Here is an 18,722-nt window from a genome sequence, read left to right as displayed (position 1 = left end):
TCCTTGTCTTCTTCCTTTAAGGCTTTGTGTGTGGGTATATTTTCCTTTTTCTCTCTCTCTCTCTCTCTGTCTTTCTCTCTCTCCTCGGCTCCTCGATCTCCTTTTGCTCTTTTATTTGCAAGTTTTGTTGGTGTCCTAAGAAAACTTCCTGTGATGATGATGGTGGTGATGGTGGTGATGATGCATTTCTCAAAGTTGTGCTGTTGCTGGAGCACTTTGTCCCCTTTGAAACAAGAGTCCTGCCGGAGCCTTCTTGCTAGAGTCACGCTCTGGATAAGACATTTTTTCTCCCTACCTTTCCTTGAGGCGGTTGGAAAAAAAAAGTAGGAAAAAAAAAAAAAGAAAATGTAAAAAGTTGAAATTTCTCGTTACCTCGCGAATTGTTTCTCTCCCTCTCCCGCTCGCTCGCTCGCTCGCTCGGTTTGTTGTTTTTTGTTTTTTTTTTTTGCTTTTTTTTTGTTTTTTTGGTGTTTGTTTTGCTTTTTATTTTAATTCCAGCAGTTGGTCGAGGGAGGAGGCGGAGGAGGAGCGCCTTGGTGGAGAGGTGTGTGTATGTGTGTGTGCATATATGGTATCCTTTATACACTAACTCCAGCGGGGAAGTTGGCTGCCGGGCTGGCAGCGCGCACTGGCGGTGCCGGAGTCCCGCCGCTCGCCTCTCCCCGCCTCCCTCTCCCGGGCCGTGCCCGCGCCCTCCCTCCTCCCTCCCGCCCTCCCTCCTCCTCCTCCTCCTCCTCCTCCTCCTCCCTCCTCCCCCTCCCTCCCTCCCTCCCGCCGTCTGCCCGCCGCCGCCGCCGCCGCCCGCGCCGCCACCGCCCGGCCCCGCCGCGAGGAAGCCGGCCGCCGCCGCCGCCGCCACCACCCCCGCCGATTGGCTGCTCGCCCCGTGACGGACAGCCCGCCGCCGGCCGCGCGGCCCCCCTTCCGGCCGTTCCGATTGGCTGCTTTTTAATTTAGGCAAAGTGGCGTCGGAGCTGGAAGTCGCCCCCCCCCCCCCGCTCCCTCCTCCCGCTCCCCCCTCCTCCTCCTCCTCCCCCTCCCTCCCGCCATCCCTCCGCCCCTTAACTCTTCCTGCCCGGCGGACACACGCACCTCGCAGCGCTCCCGCCCGGGCAGGGGCGAGCGGTAATAATTAATAACAACAACAACAACAACAACCACCACAATAACAATCATAACGCCGCCGGGCGGGGGGGCCGCTGCCGCGCACCACCCCCCCCCCGCCCCGGGCACTGCCCCGCAGGCGCCCGCCCCCCGCCCGCCGCCTCCTCCCTTTGTCCGCCCCCGCACCCCGGGGCGCGCCCGCGGCCCCCGCCCGCCGCCGTCACGCCGGGAGGGCCGGCCCGGCCCGGCCCGGCCCGGCCGCCCCGTCGGAGGGGCCGCCCCGTCGGAGGGGGAGGCGGCGGGCGGGCTGGCCCTGCGAGCCGCGGTCTCTCGCAGGGAGCCGGCCCGCGGCATGAAACGCGGTATTATTTCTCGTCCAGCGGAAAGAGTTAAGGGGGGCGGGGGGAAGGCGGGGGGAGCGGGGGGGGCGATGCGACCGAGCGGAAACGCTGCGCACAGGCAACCTCAGTGAACCACGGAAAAAGAGAAAGTGGCAACAAAAACAAGGGCAAATTGAACGCTCCTCGGGGACCGCCGGTGCAATAACACCCTTCGGACATTCAGGGGACACGGCGCTGCTAATGACCGCCCGGCCCTGCCCGGCCCTGCCCGGCCCTGCCCGGCCCTGCCGCGCCGCCCCGCGCCGCCCCGCGCACGCCGCCCCGCGCACGCTTCCCTCCCGGCGCGGGCACCGAAGTGGGGAGCGTCGCCCCCCGCCCCGCTCCCCTCCTCCGCACGCCGAGTAATTTGGCCCCGGGGAGGCGGCGAGCCCCCCCGCGCCCCCCCCCGCGCCCGCGGAGCCGGCCCCGCCGGCAGCCGCTGCGCGGGGCTCCGTCCGGCCCTCGGCTCCCACGGCAAAAAATACCGTGGTAGGTAGGCTCAGAAAAACCATTAAAGTGAAGCGTGCGGGTCTGAAGGGCACTGGTAACTAAACCCCAAACGTAACGATTTTTTTTTTTTTTTGTTCCCATGCGTCCTCCAAAGGTTTCTTTTTTATATATAAAAGATCCAACACAGATTTCATTGAATAAATCTGAGATCTCCAGGTGCAGACGTTTGAATAGTCAGTGCCAGAACCCCATGTTTTCCTTTCCAGCCGATTTTGCTTGGATCAGGCTCAAAAACCGAGTGAGTCTCGTGGTTTTGTTTACACTGAATGGGGAGGATAGGAACGGTGCCATGGGGCCGTCTTTCATTAATATACAGTGAGGATTTTGTCTAAATTACTGCTATGAATTTCACAGTACACGCTTTCAAAAGCCGTCTCAGGTGGCCTGATGAAACGTGATAGCGCCTCTGCAAACAGATCTACTTTCTTAATAAAAAAGGAAGGGGGGGGGAAAGAAATACCCCCAAAATAAAAAAAAAATGTACACCCTCATAACAGCAACAGCAAAAAATAAAGCTCGAGCTGGAGTAATGTCTTTTATTTAAAAAAAAAAAAACAACAACCAACTTAGTTCCCCAACTCTTCCCACCCCCTCCCTTGCAGAGTGTGATTGTTTTGTCTGGAAAAAAATCCAAAGTATAACAAGGGGAGAACAGTTAGTGCTGATTTTCATTTGCATAAATTTTCATATATTTTGGTGAAAATAATAGACTAGTGGAGAGCGGGGCTTAGTGGAGTCAGTGCAAAGGAAAATCTTAACATGGATCGTTTCGCTGGAGTTGAGAACATGCTTTTTTCCCCCTGTCACCTTATTAAAATCAAAAATTAAAAAAAATCTCTAAATCCTGGAAGTATGATCGGTAAGTGTTTTACATTTTTTTATCTACTTTTGTTTTCTTTAAAGTCTTCTGGATATGTATTTTCAAAAGCTTAGGACAAGACAGGGAAACCCATGGCAACTGCCTGGAAGGAAACAGGCTTAAAAAAAAAAAAAAAGGGAAAGGGAAAGGAAAAAAAAAATCCCACCAGCAACAAAAAGCACCTTAGTGAAATATTACATAAAAAGCATGGATTCATTCCAAAGCTCAAGGCAGCAAAGCAATTCTTCAGCGCTGGAAAGTCTTTCTGGTTACTACTTCACTTTCCCGGGCACTGTTAATTATTGTAACACCAGGACTCGGGGGGGGGGGGGGGGGCGGGAAGGAAAGCTCTCGAAAATATTGCAGATTTGTACAGGAGAGGAGAGGCAGAGATGCGGGCTGCTTTCAAACGCTGCTTCTCGGAGGGGGGGTGGCCCGGCGGGCGGGGAGGGGGCCCGGCCGGTGCGGCGGGCGGGAGCGGGGCCGGGGCCGGGCCGGGGCCGGGCCGGGGCGCGGGGGAGCCGGGCACCTGCTGGCAGCGCCGGTGCGGAGGGACGGGCGCGGGGGGAGGCAGGGGAAGGTGCGGAGCGGCGGTACGGGCAGAGGGTTAATATTGTAGCTAGGGAACAGGCGGTTAAGCACAACATCTAGAGCTCTGTCGTGAAAGTCCATCAGAAAGAGTATAATCAATCAAAACTAACCAGGACATCCCTTCATTTTATTCTCCAAGGAGATTGGGGCTGGAGGATTACAGACCAGATTTCACTTTGTTTCTCTCTCCTGACAGTCTTGCCTGTCTCTCCGCTTTCCCCGAATCCCCTCTAATTGAGAGGTATAGGGTAATGATCTGAAACTCTTTTATAGCGTTTGGGTCAGTGTGATAAATAATGTGATAAATAATGTAGGATGAAATTAGTAGGCCAGATACCGCTCCTGAAAACTTTACCGAGGCTTAAATATCCCCTTACGTGACTTTCATTTATTTTAATTTTGCCGTGTTATTTGCATAATATCCCCCCCCCCCCCTTGCTGCTCTTTTGGACACACAATAGCTGGTGATCATTGTAATTTCCTAGAATTAGTTACTTCTTTGGAAACGGTCGATAGTCAAATCAATAAAATGGCTTGTAAAACTAGGGAGGTATAGGTTTCAATTTGGGGGGGAGAAGAATCGCTCATTTTCCACTTCTTGTTGACGTGCCCAGCGTCTCTTTTGACTGGGGTTAACTCTGTGTGCTCCATCGGAACAGATGCCGTATAGAGCTGCTCCCTCAAGATCATTTGTTTCCTTGATGGGGGAACATTTCTGAGCAGAACATATTGGTTGCCATAGAGAAAGAAATAAAAGGAAGAACACTAGTCACATTAAGCTATATGTTTGTGCACTGGGCTTTAGATAAAAGGACCCCAGTTCAAGCCAGAGAGAACGGGGCCAAACCCGAGCTTCTTAGCTTCACTAAAACTAGCTTTATTTTGTTTTGGACTTTTACGGTGGAAACATGTAAGCTAATTTTATTGGCTGTCGTTAATTTTATACGATACGGCTCGCTGAACAAAATCAACTTTCGCCGCGCTCCGCCAGGCGCCGGCCGCCCGCCAGGGGGCGCCCTGCAGCCCCCTCCCGCCCCCCGTCGGCCCCGGCCCCGGGGGGGGCACACGGCGGCCCCGGGGGGGGACACACGGCGGCCCCGGGGGGGACACACGGCAGCCCCGGGCCCCCCCCGGGCCCCGGTCTCTGCCCCACCCCCCGGCACACCCCCGTAGCCAAGGCACCCCGGCCGGGGAAGAGAGACCCCCAAAAGTGCCGGGGCCGGCGGGGCGGGAGCGGAGCGGCGGGCGGGGCGGCGGGGGGGGGGGGGGGCTGCCGGGTCAAAGGCCGCCCCAAAAGTGTCCCCCTTGGTGCGATGCCTCCAACCGACCGAGGCCTGCGAGGGAGCGAGAGCAGCTAATTAAACACAGGCACGGGCACCGCCGTTCGGGGAACCTGAGGTGCCACGCAGGTTCGGTTGGGGTTTTTTGGTTTGTTTTTTTTTTTTGTCCAAATAAGGCGCTTAAGCCTCTGGAGATGCAATAAAACGACTCGGGGTTTTTTAGATCATTTAATATTTAATCGCCGTATGAAACCTGGAAAAGTAGCTTTTTATTCCCCCCCCCCCCCGCTGGCCACTCCCCCCCCCCCCCGACTTCTCTCTCTGCCAGCGCCGGCCCCCGCCTCCCGCCCTGCCCCCGCCGGCCGCCCACCGGCCGCGCACCGGGCACCAAGCTGTCGCCGTCCGGGACACTCGCAGGCGTTAACCTCAACTAAAACCACCGACATCGACGGCGACCGCAGCTTAGCTGGACGCAGCTGAGCTCTCAGCCCCTCACCCCCAGCGCCCGCTTCTTTTCTCCCTTTCCCTCCCTAAGCGGTTGCAAGAGGGGACAGGAGTGAGAAATTGAGTCTTTTTTTGTGGTATTTCTGCCTAAGCACGGCTGCTTCTCCCCCCGCCCCGCCCGCCGGCAGGGAGCTGGGCACGGGCGGCGGACACGCGTGGCTGCAGCATCCCCTAACGCACCTGCAAGGGGGATGTCCCGGGCGGCCCCCCGGGGCGGGGGGGAGCGGCGGCCCCGGGGACGGGCGGGGGGGACGGGGACGGGGGGGGTGAAGGCACTTTGTTCCCCTGCGCTGGAGCCCCAGCAGTTTCCCTGCGACTGGGAAACTTTTATTCCTTGCCTCCATAAAGGAAAGACCAATTGGAGCCCTGGAAATCACACAGCCCATAAATATGATAGATCCTGGCAAGATGAACTCCCCGCCTAAAAGCCTAACACATACACACCAAAAAAAAAAAAAAAAAAAGAAGAAAAGAAAAAAAAAAGGGGGTGGAGAGAAAAGTAATCAAAGAGGGAAAACGACCTACAGGAATATACACTTTTCATTTAAAGTGTTCATGGGTCTTCATTTGGAAAGCGGAGTCAAGTCTCCATGTGGATTGACCGTGCGGGAAAATGGTTGAGATATTTACATGAACAAAACTTTCCACCCACCGCATTTGGCGAAATAAGCGCTAGCAATATTCCAGACTAGTAAAACACATTTCCAGAGCGCAATTCTCCTCAGAAACGTGGTCGCTTACTTGAGATTTGCCGTAGTTTAGCGAACATTTCCCTCGCCTCTGAAGCGGGCGGGTTTTGGAGTTGAAAGAGCCCAGCAAAGTTCAGCACCCCGGGGTTGGGACGGAGCGGATTCCCCCCAGCTTCCCTCTGCCCCCCTCTTCTCCCAGCCCTCCAAGGGCAACCTGCGTTATATTTTAAACAGAACAGGAGCGAGCAGCTCCGCTCCTCTGCGGTACGTCCGCACCAGTTAGCGGCAGCAGGCTTCGGGGCACCGCAGCGCGGACAGAAAAACTAAGGCTAAAACGAGCAACAAGTTCATCCGGCAAAACTTAACTTCGCCGGCTGCCCTTGGGAAAGCCCGCTTCGGCTGGGGTTGCCGGCGGTGCCTGCCACGGCACCGTCACCCTAACAGTGCCGCACCGGGCATTTTGGTTATTTTTTCACCCCTTCCTTCTTTTAATAAATGCCTATTTGGTCCGAGTGGACGCCTTTGGAAGAAGGATGTAGGAGCGATACTGTCGCGGAGGTAGGGAAAAGAAAGTGAATGTTTACCGTATTTAGCATTCATTTACTTATAGTGGGAAATGATTAGGTATCTACTAATATAACCGTGGAGACCAACTGCCTAATTAGCATTTACAAATTAAAATGTTAAACATAAAGACATATTCCGTATACAGTCTGCTATATGTAAAACACATTCGTGCATAATACAGCAGTCAGCTGAAAACGTGAAGTTGACTGGCTTCCAGATATGTAGCGTTCTTGGCTAACGTGATCTGCTCGGGGTTTTTCGAGCTTACCCATACTGTAGTTCATAGTTCTTGTGACCACGTTGATAGCTGCGCTAGGGATATTACACTAACCGATCTGGAGAAAATAGGAAAATACACAGCTTACTGTTAAAGGCTTACTTTTAAAGATAATAACGATAAACACAATAGGCAGGCAGATCGTTTCTCCGTACCTTTTATTCTGAAGGCTTCACTCGGACCCTTATTTATTGTTTTGAGCGTAACAAAGCATTTCGGGTTCTGTAATAAATTAGAACAATGATACAGAACTGCACATGCAAAGCAAGATAGCTTTTAAAACAGAGGTCCTTTCTTTCCCAGCTGCATAATTCTGATATAAGCCAACGTGTCGAGCTTAGGGTTCACCTCACACGGGCTGTAATGAAAGTTGCCAAATGAAGGGAACAATCTATCTGTTGACTTGAGCTCAACGTAGACACAGTGCCTGTGATGGAAACCTAATGCTCCCACTGACGTTAAAATCGGAGGGATATATAGTTCCAATCCAGCTCCTTGAAGATGTAGATTTTTATTTATAAGAATAATTGTGCATGTAGCGACATAAAAAGGGGATTTACAAGTTGGAGTCTTTTAAAAGAGACTGTGAAAACCTTAGCCCCGCTTTTATTAGACATGATATCATTCTGATTTGCGTGCTTGCCATCTCAATAGCGTTTCACATGCAACAAAAAAAAAAAAGAAAGATCCATATGCATTACATAGATTTTCTTTTACGTGCATAAGGACTGGCAGTCTCTTAGTGGATAAGAGGGTGCATAATTGTGATACACCAGAAAACAGTTCGTGCAGTTTGGCAGCTCTGTTTTTTATTATTAGATTTTTTGACATTTGAACTTGTCTATTGTCTGAGGAGCTCAGTGCAGATTGCAGTAGGTCAACCTTAAGGCTGCTCTTTTTGGCATTGCACACAAACATGCACACGCTGTCTGTTCTCCTTGCGTGAATGCAGCAGCTACAGTTTTACCGTGCATTTTTTTCTTTTTTTTAATGCACACATATTTATATTTACCTAATCCGCTTGGGGTTTTCACGGTCATGTGGTTAGTTTGTACGCGCCTTCATTTGACACCCGTTCCTCCGATCTGTATGTTTTCCTGATGTTGGATACTTTTAAGCACTCAGTCGCTTTTACAGCAGTATAATTCCAGCATCACGGTGTTTGATAAAAGGGACTTCGGTAACCCTGGGATTAAATGACATATTTCCCCGCCGCTTCGCTCAACTCCATCATGACTCCTACCGTCAAAAGTTAACATTATTCATCATCCCCCCGCATTAATTCCCTTCTCCCCACTCTAAATTCAGCCCCGCCATCCGACTTCTGAAACAATTTCTCGCCGCCTGCTAGAGCTGGGGGGTGGGGGGCAGGGGGGCAGAGGCGGGGACCCGAAAGCCCGGGGGGGAGCCCGCCGCCCCCCGCCCCGCGGTCCCGGGGGCGGCCCCCGCTCCGCCGGCCCTTCCGCGGGCGCGGAACGGGCCGCGGCCGCGCCGGGGTCCCAGCAAACGCCCTCCCGGGCCGGGCGGGGCGGCCGGGGAGAGGGAGCCGCTGCTGGGAAGGGGAATGCGAGAGAGGGATGGATCCCCCCGGGGTGGGAGGGGGAAGGGGAGCGGGAACACTGGATCAAGCCCGGGTAGGAGAGTCGGTCTGAGCTGGGAAAATCCAGAGATTGCACCTAAATAACTTTTCCCTGGAGTGATTTGCGCCTCTTCCTCTTGCTCCTCTCGTTTGTTTGGTGCTGTTTTAAATTGAGACTCTTCCCTCATCTGCCTGGGTGCAGGGACTCAGGCCGAACGACAGCCGATCTCTTCCTCTAACAGTCTTTCATTTAAGTATGTCTCTACATCCATATATAAGTATATGCATACGCACATATAGGTACACGTACACCCAGGCATGCACAGACGCATATATGTCTAGATTTGCTCCCCTCTTTCCTTCACTCCCCCCTTCCTTCTTTAACAAGCGCCTGATAATGCGTTTAAGGCTTGTTATTTGAACTCTTCAGATCAGCATGCAGAAATGTAATTGCATCGTTTTTCATCAGGAAAGAAAAGAAGCGGGGGGGGAGCCCCCCCACCCCTGCACACACGCAGACACCCAGGGCTCGGTAATCGCTGAGTCACCGTATTGGGGGTCAGTGGGTAAACACGAAGGAGAGAGCAGCATCTTATTGAAAACCCCGGCGCAAACCGCATCCCTCCTCATCTCCAGCCTGGAGATCCCTCCCCTCCTCCTTCCCCTGGATTTATTAATCCGGACTTGGAATGAAGTGGCCCAAGTGTGGCCAGAGCCCTCTTTTGCGGCTGGATGTCCTCCTCCGGTGCAGTGGGACCCGCTTTGTTGTGGGGGGGTGGGAGAAAATCAACCTTAAACTGCTCTTGGGGCTGCCGCTGGTGGGCTTCGATTTGGGGGGGGGGGAGAGAGGAGGAAAGGGGAAACCCCAGCCAGTTCACCTAGGGATGTAAAGAAAGGGAAAGCTTTCTCTGGGGCTGGGCTCTGATCTGGGCATGTTTATTCCTGTTTAAATGCTATTGTTCCTGCCAGCCTTTGACACAAACAGAAGGGGCGGGGGGGGGGGGGATTGGGGGAGTTGGGGGTGACTGGAACAAAGCTGCTCAAACCCAAGCAACCCCCAAAGGCGGAGGAATACTTTCTTTTCTTCCCTTTAAAAATGTATGTGACAAGACTTTCTTTTTGAGGTTGTTTTCTGTGTGTCCCCCCTCTCCTCCCCCTGTCAGCTGAGCAGAGTGCCTGGCTGTGATTCACTTACCAGGGCCCATTTTGAGTGGTACATGTCCCCCCAGGTGGGTGCCCAGGAGCCTCGCAGGGACAGCTTCTTGGGCCCCTGGCTGCTGGTGGGTTGAAGGAGCAGGCTTGAAATCGGTTTGCGGCAAGGCCTGCAGTGGGAAACAAAGAGGCAGAAATGTTGGGAGCCCAAGGAGAGCCTGAAATACAGAGAGGCATTGAGCTTCCCAGAGATGCTTCAGCTTCTCAGTGGGGGACAGAGCAGGATCCTTTTTGGGCTGGCTCTGTGCAGTTAAGGGCTGGACTGTACAGCCCACGCTGAATCAGAGGCATTGTGTGCAAATGAATAAGTGCACATTGTTTTGAGATGCTGTTATTGTATTTGGGGTTGGGGGGAAGGAGGGGGTTGTATTTTGTGTCCGTGTGTGTGTGCGGGTCTGTGTGCTTTTGAAAGGTGAGTGCAGATTGCAATAGTTGCTGCTCTGTTTTTGTTTGTCAAACAGGGCCCTTCTCTTGGGAGAGGGGCATGTGGCGGATCCCAGCCCAGGATTACATTAATCAAAGCATTATTTCCCCAGGGATGCGCAGCACAAATGATAGTAAATCCTAATAAAATTGGATCGCTGAGAAATTGAACGCTTAAAGTAATCTGCTCTGCCTGATAAAAACTTCAAATTTATAAGATATTATGCATCCCCACCCCCAAACACCTTAGGTATCATCACTCTGTGTGTGTGTATTATACATCTATCTGTAGGAGAGAAATCACTGCTCAGTTTCACAGGCCCATCACTACTGAGTATATACGTAGATGTACGCATATGTGTGTGCATGTGCACGTGTTGCACACACATACGTGCAGAGTCATAAAATAAGCTAAAATCTGTACGTTCGTAACAATAATGACTGTGGTCAATATTTTAAGGACTTTGCATACACCACCTTTGCTGGGGCAGGTGCTGTAGAAGGCTGGGACGAGGCTGTACGTGGTTGTGTACCAGCGCTGCAGTCTTGCCTGGGGACTCTATTTTCTCCTGCTTTTTACTGACGCTCACCGTGGGCCTCCATGACGGCACCTGCGATCTCAGCCCCACTACGAGCAGCTTTGCTTTTTAAAGCTGAGACCACAGGGGTGGTAGGGAAACAATAAAAAAACCCCCACCAAACCATGGACACGAGCATTTGAAACTGAGTTTAGAAAGCCTGTGAGGGGATGAGTTTCAGAAGGAAACCACCTGGGATGGGATGCGCATAGTTGAAAGAAGGGAAGGTGTTCCAGGCCAGTTATTTTGCCCCAGACATGCAGCGTGCTGCACCCCCAGCTCTTCCGTCCAGGGCCAGGCCACCACCTCCCCTGCCCCTCGGTGAGGGCCGGTGAAGGCCAGGGTAGCGAAGGCCAGGGTAGCCGCTGGCCGCTCGCTGCCTTCAGAACCTCAATCTCAGCGACTTCCTCTCTGCAGAAGGAAAGTTTGTTTATAATTGCAGCCGTAGGATGTGACAGTAGGCTCAAAGAGACCCACTGTCCAGCAGGAAAAAAAAGAAAAATTTTCTTTTTCCCCCCTCCTCCCCCTAAAAGACCACTGCGCTTCCAAATGTGAAAGGGGCAGAAGGTATTTCCACTCACCCAGCTGAAACTCTGTGAAAGACTGCGTGTTTCCCCCGCAGTTACAAATGCCGATCATTCCTCCTACCCCCGCCCGGCCGTCGGAGCCCGTTGCCCCCGCGGGACCCCACGCGTGACCGTGACCGGTCCTGGCCACTGCCCTGCGGCAGACGCGTCCCGTACGCCTCTCCCTGCCCCTTTCTTTTCTGGCATCGCTAGGCAAACTGAAGGCGGCTTATCCCTTCCCCTGGCGTGGGGTTTTCCTGCCCTGTCCCGGCCCCGGGGGCTTGCAGGGAAAGGCGGGGGGAGGCGGCCCCGGCCCCGCAGCGCCCGGCCTGGGGGGGGGACACCCTGCCCTGCCCTGCCCTGCCTGCCCTGCCGGCAGCTGCCGCCGCTGAGTGCGGGCAGGGAGGCGGCGGGGGGAGGCTGAGCCCTCTCCCAGCCCCGAAATGACGCAGCCCCTGCTCCAGCATCCTCTCCCGTTTGGGCTGGCTCCATTTCAGGAGCTCCGTCTCCCCCCACCCCCTTCTTCCCAGCCTTCCTCCTTCCTCCTCCTCCTCGCCTCACCGTCACTCTCAAACACCCCCCCCCCCCGCCGCCCGCTCCCCCCCGCCGCCCCAAACTCCTTCCTCAGGACCGTGGGATGCTGGTGAGCTCTGGTGAGAGTTGCCGGTCTCCATTTCCAAGCGGGGAGCCGCCGGGAGCGGTGAGGCAGCCGGGGCGGGGGGGCTGTGCGGGCCGGGAGGAGCAGCGGGGGGGGGCGAGAGAGGCGATGAATGAAGGCGGGGGAGCGGGGGCGGCCCTGCACCCGAGCCCCCCCCGGGAAGCACCCCGGCTCCCGGGAAGGGGCAGCCCCCGCGCCCCGCCCGCCCCTGCCCGCCGCCGCCCCGCCGCAGCGGCGGCTCCGCTCCGCAGCGCTCCGCAGCGCTCCGCGCCCCACGGCCGGCACCCCCGGCGGGGCTCCCCACGGCCGGCACCCCCGGCGGGGCTCCCCTCGCCTTCCCCCAGGCGTGTGCGGGGCGGGCGGGGACCCACTCACCCCGCCACTGACGGTGCCGCTTTTCCTCTATCCCCCCCCTCTTTTCCTAAAAAAAAAAAAAACCAACACCCCCCCCCGCCCCAAACCCCGTTCATTTGCATACCATTTGGCACCCTCGCTCGGTATCTCCCCCCACCCCCCCCACCCCGAAGGCTTTTTATCCCCCCTCCGCCCCCGCCCGGACCGACCCTTCTCCCCCTCCCGCATCCCGGGTGCAACCGGATGACCAAAATCAAAGCTGGTTCCAATTTACCCCAGTTGTCTTCCTTTGAACACTCACAAGGTAGGTATGGCTCGGGGTGGGATGCTGCGCTCCCACTCCCCATGTGCTCAGTAAGGTGCCTTCCTCCCCACCCCACCCTCCCCTCCCCGCTTTCTTTTCCTTAATTGGCTCTATCTTGATGTGCACTTGTTTTGTTTAGCCTATTTTAACATTGCGGACGAGATAGGCAGAAAAAGGAGCGTTTGACTTGGTATGTCTCTCTGATTCCCCCCCCCTCTCCCCTCTTCCGAGGTTAATTTGCATTGGAGGTCTAATTCATATTTCAAAATCCTGGCGTTTGAGGACCATATAGGAACAGGGCATTCATTTCTGTTTCTGAGCAGGAGACTCTCCTGTTGTTTGCTCTTCTCCATATAATTTCATTGTGCTCACAAGTGACAGGGATTTGCATCAGTTATTTTGCAATTTATTTTTTTGAAGAGTTCGATCAAATTTTTAGAAGAAAAAAATCTTGTTTTTTACATTACGAAGGGAGAAAATACCAGGCATTAAAAAAGGAGCGTATATTATTAACAATGTTGCAAACTTAAAGTTTAAGGCACAGACTATATATTTGTATAAATGTGTTAATCTGCATTCCCTGGAGTTGGATTTCTAGCTCCTGAACATCTGATTTTCATGACGTTCAGAGAAAGTCGACTATACAAATATTGAGGTATATTTATAGCTCCTTACATCTATTTACAGGTGATTTTACTGCTGTTTGCTACGCTTGCTCCAGCGCTTTGTAGTTATTTCACTCCTGAAAGGCATTTCGTAGGATTAGATGCTGCTTTATTCATTAAAGATTTTCAACCTGCCCAGGTATAACTTCCATCCACATCTCTGGAAATAGTTATGAGGCCATGTGGACTTTATGGAAAGATTATAAAAGATACATGGTCATATAAAAAGATGCTGGTTTATATTCTTTCAGTTCTTTGGATGTGATGAAGAATCCATCTACGTTAAGGCCTTTATAGGTCCTCTAAGGACTTCCTTCACATATTTTATTCATATATATAAAATGCATTTTATTTATATATATAACGATTACATGAATGGCATATGTTGCATAATATGCATATGAGGCATTTCAAGTATTTCTACACGCACACAAATTTATTTTTCACAAATGTATATGTGTGCGTACGTGCGTGTTTATACACGTGTGTGATGAAATACATGCTGGAAGAGAAAACTACCCAAAATAAAAAATGTTCATAAAGGAAAAGCTGTTAAGGTAGTTCACTGGGAGTTTGCATCTGGTGCCTTGCAAAAGTCACTTGAGTTACAGACTTTACTGTAAATATCTACATACACCCCCATCTCAGCATAAAAATATTTGTGCATATATTTGTCCTTCTAGAACTAACTAAACAGGGCTATGAATTATGCCTAAAAAGATGCTACTGAGATAAAAAACTTATAAAATAGTAATGGAAAATGGAATTTTATATAATGCCAACAACTTTGGCATGATTCTTGGCATAAGCAATTTAGTGCAATTTCATTTGTCTGAACCAGAGTGATATTACAAAGTGAATTAATAGAACATTAGTACTGAAAAAAAGAAACACTTCTTCCTTTGAAATATGAAGTGCCACTAACTTGAGATGAAACCTGAAAGTCAGTGAATAATATATGGGAAATATTAATATTTTAAATGTATCATATTTAAAATTGCTGTGAACTTAAACAAGGTTTCATATCAAGAAAAACCAAGTAATTCATTTTAGGTTCCAATTTTACATGCAACATTTTACAAATGAAGCAATTCACTAAAGAAGTGAAGTCAGGTATGTAAGCATATTTTGTTATTTTGCACATGAAATGTGGTCATTATGGAATATGAATTTAATTTGGGAAATGATAAAAAAGAACATTTGTTTTATTTTTCTACTGCGCTGCAAGGAAAACATTTTTAAGTAGCTGATTAATGAGATGAAATGAACTGATACAGCCCATAATACCTGCACGGGCTTTTATACCTCGTGAAACAGCACCACAACGGGACCTTTATAAAAAGTGTGAAGTCAAGTAATGCAATCATATTTGAAATTTAGAATGGGGGTTGATACGATTCAGCTTGATGTTGTAAAAAGTGAGCCCTCTGGCACTTGGCATTACATTATTTAAAAATTACTCCTGCAAGGGAAGTTAATAGAAAGAGTGTAGCAGAGTTGAATCCCAGCACTTCAGCTGGGGGGCAAACTGCGGTGCCACGGCCCGCCTTGCCGTTGGTTTCTGTGGGGAGAAAGCGTAGCCCTCGGTCCTCCCCTTAGTGCAAGGTCTATTGACTGCAGCGCTTCGCTGCCCTGCTCCAGCGAGCAGGTACAGCTCAGCCTCTGGAAGCCAAACCTTGTGGTCCTCTGGATGGGCCAAATCCTGCTTATCCCATTCACTGAAGCCACCTGGAGTTTTGTCTCATTGGAATGAGCAGGATCTGGCCCTCACTTCACTCCCTACTGTATCTCCATTGGATCTTAATATCAACGGAGGGATTATTTTTGCATTTATTTGATGTGGATGGAGTTAGGTCTGAGGGCCACATTGACCTTGCCCTTACGCCTAAGCCATCTAAGGGTTTGATCCTACCCACTTTGGCTCTGGTCAACCAAGCCAGCAATAATTGCAGTCGCTACGTATGATACGTAAGATACCTATGACTGCGCATTTTGAACAGTTGGGAAGAAAAACGTGGCTTCGCACTGGTGGAAAGCGCTGAATGCGTGAACTGAGTAAAAAGGGCAGTTGCATGTTCTGGGAAAGGCTCAGGCTGTCACGAGGATTGTAAACACTTGGGAACTGTCTTGTTGAAGGACAGCAAAAGTCTGGTTAGTCCATAACCTGCCTCCCACCAGCAGCTGGTCGCAGGTGCCACCGAAGAAGGCAGGTTGGTGGTGGTAGGGAGGGGACACGCTTGTCACCTGCCACACAGCAGATCTCTTTCTGGCCACTTTTGCCCAAAGCCCTGGGACATTTGCTATGCTTCCCCCAGTTTTCTCCCATTAATTTCAGTAGCTCGTGTTTTCATTACGAATGCCCAGTGCCCTTCTGAAACTCACTATAGATATTTTAAATTCAAAATAACTGTGATGGGAAAAACCCTACGTTTTTCCTTTTTAAACAGTTTTGCCATTTTATCACAATTTGTTTAAGTATAAGTTTCTCTGCTGTGAAATAACCTTTCTTTCCACATTTATACCCATATGCACAATGCTAACTCATAGCAGAAACAACATTTTAAAACACTGTGTCATGCTTATAGGATAATTATTAATCTTGTCAGAATAAAAAGCATACTAAAAGTACTCCATACAAAGGTTTGTGCCTTAATGTTTTTGAAAGTTTTTTTTTTTAAGTAATCGGAGATGTCATAACAGAGGCAGAAACTATACGATATATAGCACGTAGTAAAAGTATATGACTCCTACAGGACTATTTAGAAATATACAAAGCTTATTTTTTCTCCTTTTGGTTAGCAGACTATTGGATGAAAAGGTATGTTTTTATTTTTATTCCTGCTTGTGTCTTACAGTTCTATGAAGACGATGTGAAACTACAAATTCCAAATTTTAGTAGCTATAAATGATATAAAAATAAGGAAGAGAAATGTTCATGATATGTGTCTGGAGGGATAAATACACAATAATCATGCAATCTGATAGCAGAAAGAATAACTATTTGACAATAAAACCAATGCTAAATACAAACAGAATAATATTGTGCTAGTGAGAAATACAGCAAATAAAATGATACAACAAAAAGACACGTTTGAAACTCTCTATGTTTAGATCTTTTCCAGTTGAACGCTCATTTTTAATGTTTTGTGACCACTGAGATACGGTTAATGAACAAGTTAGTCAAAACTTTTCTGTCTTGGTTTTCATACCCCATATCTCCAAATCCAAAAACGTAACCTGTAGCAACTCCACTTAACGATAGGAAGGTGGTTTTGCTGTTCGTTGCTTGGGTTTTGCTTGAGACCTGATTTTGCATACTCTGACTCATGTGCTGAAATTGCTGGGGCATGTGAGCAGCGTTTGTAGGGTCATCTACTTATTTTGTGCATGAGGGCCAGCTTTTTCACACTGGGGGTTCATACAGGCACCCAAAAGTTGCACTGCAGGAAAGGGAATATTTTTCAAGGATGTTGGGCATTTACCCCTTCATTTGACTTCAGTGAGAACTCAGTATTTAAAAAAAAAAAAAAAAAAGCAGCCTCTTTTCTTTAGAAAGTCAAATGTTGACATAGAAATCTGACTTCTGGTATCTCTGGCTGAAAAAAAAAAATGGTAAAATGCTGTCGCTGGAAGTTTCTGGTTTTATCTTTGTATAGGTTTAGAATCAGCCCTACGGATATAAAGCACAAACCTACCTTTCCCCATGTGATAACTGTTTGCTTTGCCTTTTCCTTCAGAGAGGCAGGAGAAACTATTAAACCACTATCGCCCTGAAAAAACCAGACATCAATAATAGAAATTATTGTTCATTACTCAATTAAGAAAATAAGAAGTCTGGAATCTGCATAGGGTGAATTATGATTCCAAATGCTGATGTTTTGACTTTCTGAAATTAGGATCTTAGTACTGAACTCTCCCAGCTATTTCTTACTACCATTAGGAAAGAATAAGATGCAAATTTTAAAGACCCGTTAGAGGGACAGCTTTCTGCACCGTGACATGCTGAAACCTAAGGAAAATACAGCAAATGTTTGGAGGAGCAGCCAATGGCTGGGGAGAGGAGAATATGCTGTAGACACCTCTGTGCCGGTGAAACCTCTAGCAGGTCGTGTGCACCTGGGGTTACGGGCTCCTCTTCTGAAGCGGAGAAGCAGCAGAACTGAAATCCACGACCAGTTATGGGTCAAAGTCCCCTCAGTGCAGTGCCATCAATTTTTGGGATCAATTTTGGCCAGATGGTGTCGAGCAGAAAGTGAGAAAGGGGCTCAATCCAAAGCTCCGTGCACCCCCGGTGCCCATACTCTGAGGATAATTTCTTTGTCTGCAAGCGATGGGTGAAGCCATGACCCTGCTCCCAGCAAAACCAGGGACAAGCTGACCCCATGTCCCCCGGCAGGAGCCGGGGTCCTGGGGCAGGAGCGGTGCCCCTCTTTGTCGTGGCAAATCCGTAAGGACGGGGCTCCCCTCTGCATCGCAGCCCCAACTTTTCTCTTTGGTGTCATCTCTGACCGCGCTGCTAGGTTTTTATTTTATTTGAAATCCTGGCTTCGTCTAGAAATGATTGGGCTGTGCTCAGCACCGGCTGTCTTGATAGGTTCGAAATTCCTGGGAAACCTCAATACTGGCATTTTATAAACACAGTAAGCAAAGCACGCTGGAATATTAATGGGTGAAACACATTTTAAAGGGGAACCATCACTTTCTAATTTCATCTGTTAAAATATATCAGCTAGGGGCCGTTTGGGGGAGTTGCAGCAAAGCCACAAGTGTCCTTTACAATTTAAAGCTCCTGCGTTTTAATTATTTCTTTTTTCTGCCACTGTGAAAGATCCCTGGAGACAATGGGGGCTGTGACACTGAGGAACAGGTTATCCTGACTGCGCAGGGAGCGCCATAAAAACCACAAAATGGACACACAGAATAAAATACAGCCCCCCCACCCCCTTTCCCAGTTCCTCTAATTTCTGGTGTTTATAGTAGTTACATTACATCAGCAGCGGGTAAAAAGGAAAAAAAAGCAGACGGAAATGTGGTCCCTAAACTGACAGAGCCTCTTTAAATTTGCTTGAAGAACCATCTCAGGGAAAAAAAAAAAGAAAAAAAAAAGACATACTACACTGTTCCGGATTTTATTTGTTAAAATGCAAATTTATGGAGCTGGCCACACACCAAAAATTGGAGAGTTTGGTACTGCAGTTGCTTTGGTGTATTTTTCAGCATTGTAATGGGCTACAGGGAGACAAAGGAGAATATGAATATATGGCAGTTGATATTTAGATTTGGGTGACATTTTTGCTTGTTGTAACTGTCACTTTTAAAAATCCATTTTCCTTCTATCATGCTATTGAATTGCAGCAGACGTTGCTGTAGAAAAGCTGGAATTATTTAATAACCAAAATTAGGAGTGATTTTTGTACTGTATTTCTCATTACCGACCTCTTGACTGATGAGGAATCCTGAGGTCCAGGCTAAACTTGCCCATGGGGTAGAGTGGGCTGTTAAAGAGTGAGATGATAGACGGAGCTCTTCTTCACCCCCCAAAACCGATTTCTTTATAAAGCAGTAGAAAGCAAAACCTTTCACAGGGCATCAAAAAGCAAGCTCAAGCATGACACTACTATC

General features: G+C 49.9%; 1 protein-coding gene and 1 long non-coding RNA gene across 3 annotated transcripts in view; one reads left to right on the top strand and one right to left on the bottom strand.

Moving 5' to 3' along the window:
- Nucleotides 1–2,681: 2,681 nt before the first annotated feature.
- LOC148055808 (uncharacterized) overlaps nt 2,682–18,722 on the top strand; it is a 39,663-nt gene continuing 23,622 nt past the window's right edge. The window contains exon 1 of one of the 2 annotated variants that reach the window (XR_015704652.1): nt 2,682–2,853. This is a non-coding gene — a long non-coding RNA (uncharacterized LOC148055808). The remainder of the gene's footprint in view (nt 2,854–18,722) is intronic. The other variant, XR_015704651.1, reaches the window with a different exon arrangement.
- Nucleotides 6,497–18,582, bottom strand: LOC148055809 (uncharacterized). The gene is made up of 5 exons (XM_087756799.1): nt 18,537–18,582; nt 12,433–12,481; nt 9,536–9,662; nt 6,917–6,983; nt 6,497–6,819 (listed from the first exon to the last, which is right to left on the bottom strand). Exons 1-5 carry the CDS (start codon nt 18,580–18,582, stop codon nt 6,806–6,808), a joined length of 303 nt encoding a protein of 100 aa, XP_087612925.1. The 3' UTR covers nt 6,497–6,805.

This window comes from Nipponia nippon, unplaced genomic scaffold, assembly GCF_047370975.1.
Source record: "Nipponia nippon isolate SJK-2023a ecotype South Korea unplaced genomic scaffold, ASM4737097v1 scaffold_2, whole genome shotgun sequence".
NCBI lineage: Eukaryota > Metazoa > Chordata > Aves > Pelecaniformes > Threskiornithidae > Nipponia > Nipponia nippon.
This window is presented reverse-complemented; position numbering and strand designations above follow the sequence as displayed.